The 6,784-nt window shown below is 50.0% G+C and overlaps 1 protein-coding gene across 1 annotated transcript; it reads right to left on the bottom strand.

Moving 5' to 3' along the window:
• Positions 1-495: 495 nt before the first annotated feature.
• On the bottom strand, positions 496-4,265 carry LOC102206229 (keratin, type I cytoskeletal 13-like). The gene is made up of 8 exons (XM_005747664.1): positions 3,830-4,265; positions 2,608-2,690; positions 1,845-2,001; positions 1,519-1,680; positions 1,314-1,439; positions 999-1,073; positions 766-914; positions 496-681 (listed from the first exon to the last, which is right to left on the bottom strand). Exons 1-8 carry the CDS (start codon positions 4,229-4,231, stop codon positions 561-563), a joined length of 1,275 nt encoding a protein of 424 aa, XP_005747721.1. The 5' UTR covers positions 4,232-4,265; the 3' UTR covers positions 496-560.
• Between the last annotated feature and the right edge of the window lie 2,519 nt (positions 4,266-6,784).

Genomic DNA, 6,784 nt, shown 5'->3' with positions numbered 1-6,784 from the left:
GCCACTAAACTCAACCTGAGCAATGACGCCCTGAGGCATGATGGGAGGAAACCGAGGCTGCAGCGGTGCGGGGCATGAAGCAGCCTGCAGAGTCGCTGCAGCTGCTGCCAAAACCCTCCGAGGGGTTTAAATAAAGTTCGAATGAAGGGCGAGAACAGTGACGCCAACGTGACTGTGCAGGCCCAGCAGGGGGCAGCACCATCCTTCAGACTGACACCTGCTGGGCTCACCTGACTCTCAGTTCAGGTTTTTCAGCCACTTTGTACCCCGAATGCTTTACATATAAAAAATGACCTTATTAAAAAATGTATTTGGCCCAGAAGGAAAAACATAATCAGTTGTCCCACACTTTACCCAGAATGCACTGCAGGTACGCTGCAGGTTACTCTGATGCTTCTGACTCCCTGATTGAAGGAAACCTGAGCGCTCTTCTTCTCTGAACTTAAAGACGTGGAGGTCTGCTGTGCTGGCGCTGAAATAAAGACACACTCTGAGTTTTTATGTAGACTCTCGGTTTATTGTCAGCACTCTGAGAGGAGACGCCGATTGGCTGCAGCGGCTCAGCTGGTTAGGACAGAGGAGGACGTGGAGGAAGAGGAGGACACCACCTTCCCGTCAACAACCTCCTGGACCACCGTCACCACCCGCTTGGTCGTGGTGCTCGAGGACTTGGTGGTGACACTGCAGACCAATCAGAACAGAGCACAGGTTAGCGTCTGCGTCGCCCATTAGCTTCAGCTTCACTCATCGAAGCGCGAGTCTCACCTGCTGGTGGCTTCTCCGTCCAGCAGCCTCCTGTACTCAGCGATCTCCATCTCCAGCCGGGTCTTGATGTCCAGCAGCATGCGGTACTCCTGCCCCTGCCGCTCCAGGTCGGACCTCAGCTGCGTCAGCTGCTCCTCCAGCGACATCACCTGCAGGACAACAGAGTCACAGGTGAGACCGAAGAGCAGCGTGCTCAGGTACAACCCACAAGCTCAGGATGAACAGCGGCTCACCTGCATCTGGTACCTGGAGAGCTGCATGGAGTAGCGGTTCTGCGTCTCAGCCAGAGAGGCCTCCAGCGACGCTTTCTGCAGAGGAACGCAGCGTTTGTGAGGTCAGCTGATCAAAAGCTACACCTGCAGTCAGACGCTTATTGCTTTCAAACCTCGGCTCATGTGACCCGTCAGTGTTCAGACAGAAGATTAGAAACAGCCTGAAGTTCATCGGACGTTTATCGCCCGCCTCTGTTCACAGCTCGCCCCTCTCTCTTTTACAGTGAACAACCTGAAGCTCCTCCAGCTGCAGAATGGAGGTCATGTGACACTCACCATGCCCAACATGGACTGCAGCTCGATCTCCAGAGACTGCAGCGTGCGCTTCACCTCCGTGACCTCTGACCTGGACGTCTGCAGCGAGGTGGTTTGAGTGATGACCTCTTTGTTCAGAGTCTCAGTCTGCGCAGGAAACACGCACACAGGTTAATACACAGGAGACGTCTGCGGTCACAGGAAGTGATGTCATGGTGGTAGGTACCTTGGTCTGGAACCAAGACTCGAGCTCTCTCTGGTTTTTGGCGGTGACGGCCTCGTAGTGCTCTCTGATCTCAGCCATGACCTTTGTGAGGTCCTGCTGTGGACCGGCGTCCACCTCCACATGCACCTGACCGCTCATCTGATTCCGCATGGCGAGCAGCTCCTGCACACACACACACACACACACACACACACACACACACACACACACACACACTCAAGTTCAGCTAAAAACAAGTTTTCTTACAGTAAAAGAACAAAATCTGTGTTTAAGCAGCTGACTCCACACTCCACAGGCAACAACACTGATTTGACTCTCACACTCACCTCCTCGTGGTTCTTCTTCAGGAAGATCAGCTCCTCCTTCAGGCCCTCGGTCTGCATCTCCAGGTCGCTCTTAGCCAGCGTCAGGTCATCCAGGACTTTCTTGAGCCCGCTGATGTCAGCCTCCACCGACTGACGCATGGCCAGCTCATTCTCATACCTGCATGAGGAGAATGGATCACAGGTGAGGCTCAGTGATTCAATCTGAGCTGCTGTGGCGCCACCTGCTGTTCAAACTTCCTAATATCATTGGACCTTTTCCCCTGCAGTAACAGGAGTATTAACAATGACACTCATATCAGAGGAGATCCTGCTCCTGTGCATGCTTTATTTCAAATGTTCACCATGACACGCCGCTCTGATCTGCTGCTGCTGATGGAGACTCCAAGCATCATCTGAAGCTAGGGCTGCCAATTTTTTAACCATCAAATAAGGGACACAACAGAGTGTAAATATGCACTGTGTGTGACATCGCAGATAAAATGGACCCGATTTGCTGATTATACGGAATTTCCCAGTTGGCAACTCTATCAGAACGTCACCGATGCTCCGTCGATGTCTCCACCTGAAGCCTCATTTTGTCTCGAGAACCCAAAACATCTCATATTAGCACCACGTGGCGACAGTGGGGAGGAATAACATAATGCCAAGCTATGTGCTAACATTAAGTAGCACATGATCTCAGACATGTGGACTGATGGCTGCAGCAGCCTCTGCTGGGCGTCAGAGGAACTGCAACCCGCTCTGCGGGTTCCTGCAGACTCACTTTGTCCTGAAGTCGTCAGCAGCCAGCCGGGCATTGTCGATGCTCAGGTAAATGGCTCCGTTTTTCTTGGTGGCTTCCTGAATCTGGAGACAAAAAACATCGTAATGGATGAAGATCAAACTTTATTGATCCACATTAAGGTGCTTTTATTTTGTAATTACCGATGCAGTGCAGGTCTTTTAGTTTGAAGAGTGTTTGTACTACAGGAAACACAAGGTCATGTTTCTTAATCAAGATAAATACTTGGCTGCCAGTGAAAGTCAGCAGGGGGCGGGGCCACAGGATTACTGATTACTGCCCCGCCCCCTGCCAGTTCTAGCCAATCAGACAGAGCAGTGATACTTTCCCATTTTCTATTTTTATTCACTTTTCATTTTCCAGATATTTCAGAACTTTTAATTAACCAAAAATGTATTCTAATTAAAACAGACTTTATTCATCTTTGTGAGGAAAACCCAGATTGTCAGAGATGACTGAGGTTCAGATCAGAAAAGTAAAACCTCCTCAGACTGTGTGCTGGTTCACCCAGTTGGAGACTTCCTGCGTGATTACATTTGACAGTTGTATAAATGCATTATTTTACATTTAGTTTGTATTAACTGAGCTACAGTATGTAGGTTTATGTTCTCTTTTCTAATTTTAGATCAGACATCCTTCAGTCCTCTGATTTCTGAAGGCACCGCTCCAGTTAAACGGGAGATTTGCTACCTTTGTCTGCAGCTCTTTCTGGGTTTTGTTCGGATGCGGGGTGAGGTGCAGCGCTGCTGAATGAAGCCTTTTGTTGTCCCTTCATGAACTAAAAGCAGCGTAATCCTCAGATTTAAAAAGATGTGACCGTGGGGGCTGATGACTTCATTGAAGGACAGGTTAGCAGAAAGTTAAAGATCTAAAGACCAAAGACCGCTCAGCGAGTCCAGAGGAAAAACATTAACAAAGAGTTTCTGTGAGAAACAAACTGAAGATGAGTTAGAAGTAAAGCCTGGATATGGCCTGTAGAGGGCGCTCTGTGTCACAGCTTGGAGAGAGTGTAGAAAACTAAAGTTCTGCAGAGGAACAGATCCTGCAGATCATGATGAACAACGTTCAAAGGAACAGGACGAAGCTCGCAGTGACATCATCATTCAAAATAACGTAAACATGAAATAAACAGAGGGTTAAAAACGCAGCGCAGGTGAGAGCACCTGTGGGACCAGCTGTCAGAGGGAGGGTGAGGAAGCTTTACCTTTGCAGTGATGTCGCTGATGGTGACGAAGAAGGTGGTGTAGTCCCGGGTGGAGGGGCCGACCTTGTTCTCCACAAACTCCCTGATCTTCAGCTCCAGCTCGGCGTTGGCCTTCTCCAGCTTGCGCACCTTCTCCAGGTAGGAGGCCAGACGGTCGTTCAGGTTCTGCATGGTGAACTTCTCGTTGCCGATCAGGCTGTCGTCCATGCCAGAACCGTTGTAGCTGACGGAGGACAAGTAGCCTCCGCCGAGGCTGCTATTGAGCCCTCCACCCACAGAGGAGGAGGAGATGCGGACTTCGGAGCCTCCAGCTCCACCGTACACGCTGCTGGCCCTCATGGAGCCGCTGCTGCCCACGGAGGACCTGACGGAGCGGGAGTATGAGCGGGTGAAGGAGGCCATGGTCGATGCTGCGTTCCTGCTGTAGCTGAAGACGACAGAGAGCAGAGTGAGGAGCTGCAGAGCTCTCCTCCTTTTTATAACTCCTGCAGCCTAAGAGCTGTCACTCAAACAGAAGGTGAGGCTGGGCGAGGCATGGGGGGGGGGTCACGGAAAAATGTAACCTGTAACACACTGATGCTTTTATCAACCCTGCTTCACCTGCAGGCTCGGCACGACCTTTGCATCCTGAAAGGAGGGAGATTAATGAGCAGACGACGCTTCAGCCAAAGCCTCAGTAAACATCAGCGACTCCTGAGGAATGACGGGTGCGGAGGGGGTGGTAACAGCTCGAGGAACAGCCCGACAGCAACAGCAGGCTGCGATCAGGCTCCCTGCTGCACACACGGGCCAAAGCTAGACCAAGGAGGCACTCTGCAGAGGAGTGATGACAGTGAAGCAGCTTAACACAAACAAAAACATGAATCTACAAAGTTACAATCAGTGCAGATCATCAGATATTCATCAGATAACCAGGGAACTGTTCAGAGCTCGGATGTTTTTAATGAAAGCTGTAAAATGTGACAGTTTGCTCTAAACATGGCTCGGTGGGCTGAGGTCACAGAGGCAGCGAAGAATCTCCAGATCCTCGAGCTGGAGGTCGGGGAGAGCGTCTCTGGACCCGAAAGCAGCTCCGCCTGTGAGCCCAACCTCGTGTTCAGGAACCAAAACACTGAACCAGCTGTATCCTCTCCAGGATACTTCAGGAGCTGCCTGCAGGACAGATTGTCCCACTTTCATCATGCGAGCCTCTGAAGGTGTCAGAACGAACACGCGTTTAACCTTTAAAGGTTAAAGCTCTTAATCTGAACACACCCTAACATCCTTTATTCAGTCACATCAAATCTATGCAGGGATTTAGGAAAGGTTAGTCCAAATCCACTCGGGACCTTCTCCAAGTCGCTCCTGCAGACTCTGACATCACCTCTGTAAGTGTTATCATATTTTTTATTTTCTATCTTTCCTCAGCAGCAGTAATCAGAGTACTCTCACAGAGAGCTGTGTACTGAGAACTCGGGATATGAACGCAGGTACGTTTTGCAGTGAGCTGATCGCTGACTGTTTCATGAGGCAGTTGAGGATTGAGAAATCCAAACACGGCCGACATGTCGATGAGCTCTGTGAGAAATGATCTGAGGTTATCAGGTGCGAACACACCTGTGGAGTCCGAGCAGGTCGAGGGTCGCTGCCGTGGGAGTAAAAGGAGGGCAAACACACACGTGGGCGTTCAGGAACGCCGTTCACTCAGAGAAACGCACCAATAATTTCTAATTAAAGCCAAAACAACATGTTTTACTTTATTTAAAGCTGCTCTGTGAGTATCCTTCATCCCTCTGTTTTCAGGCCGTTATAAGAAGATTGTCTCTTGCACAAACAACACGCAGCAACACTACATGAGCGGGAGGAGGAAGGTATGGACCTGCAGCTTGGCTCATTCTGGCTTCTGCTCCGTGGGTGCTGGGTGACCCTCGACACCTGTGTGACACCTGTGTGCACCCAGGTGTGCTAAAGAACCAAACGGGACAAGAACAAAAAGCGTCTCTCTTCCTCAGAGGAGACTTTCTCTGCTCTCAAACAATCTCCTGTGTTTGCCAGCTGAATGTCATCACTTTTCTTTGGAAACATCCTGAGCTGGAACACTTTAATCTCCTGCCCTTTGAACATGCTCATTACTCTGACTGTCGCTGTGTTTATGACCACCCCTCCCCATTCCTTTGTGAAACCCCACGCCCAGCTCGCAGCGTCCCATCTTTCATCGCCAGGGCTCGGAGCCGATCACGCCCTCCTCAGGACTGTAAACCTGCCCGTTTCACACAGCGAGGGGAGGGGATTAAAATCACAGTGAAACTGCCCTCTCGGTTCGCTGCCATCAGTGAATGTCGCCTAACCTGCTTCTCCACCGTGAGCTGACCTCTGACCCTTCCTGGCTTTCTCCCAGCGTGATGCTTGACTTTCACTGTATGACACGATGACAGTCGTCACTCACAGAGACGTCTCTGACCCGCCCCGCAGGAGAAGCCGAGCCGGTCTCTGCTGATCGCTCTGAGCTGAGGTTCCAAAACTCGACATGGCAACAATTATCAAAATGTTCTTAATTTATGTTTCTTAACAAACACACGACACAACAGAAGACGTGTTTTATTAACAAAAGAACAGCAAACATGTCAAACGTTTAAACTAAGAAACATTTTAAGAACTTTTCAGTTTGATTACATCAAAATGTCTCTAAAAGGTTGAGATGGAAGCAAAAAGTCTGGAAAAGTCAGCAGTGCTAAAGAAACAGCTGGAGGAAACTGTTTCTGCTGTTTAACGCCCGATCATGTGACCTGCTGACAGGTCACATGATCGGGTATCAAAAGAGTGTATCAGAGAGGCAGAGCGTCAACAACAAACTGAATCATGTTCCTCACTGTGAACATCTCATCAGCTACACAACACGACATCATCAGCAGAACCTCTGTGCGCAGGCCGATAACCGTGACCTTCGAACTCCGCTTCCAGAAACCGGCATCTACG

The sequence above is a fragment of the Pundamilia nyererei genome, unplaced genomic scaffold, assembly GCF_000239375.1.
Source record: "Pundamilia nyererei isolate P.nyererei 1_Seehausen unplaced genomic scaffold, PunNye1.0 scaffold00202, whole genome shotgun sequence".
In the NCBI taxonomy this organism is placed as follows: domain Eukaryota; kingdom Metazoa; phylum Chordata; class Actinopteri; order Cichliformes; family Cichlidae; genus Pundamilia; species Pundamilia nyererei.
Note: the sequence above shows the minus strand (reverse complement) of the source record. Positions and strands in the feature narration are given on the sequence as shown.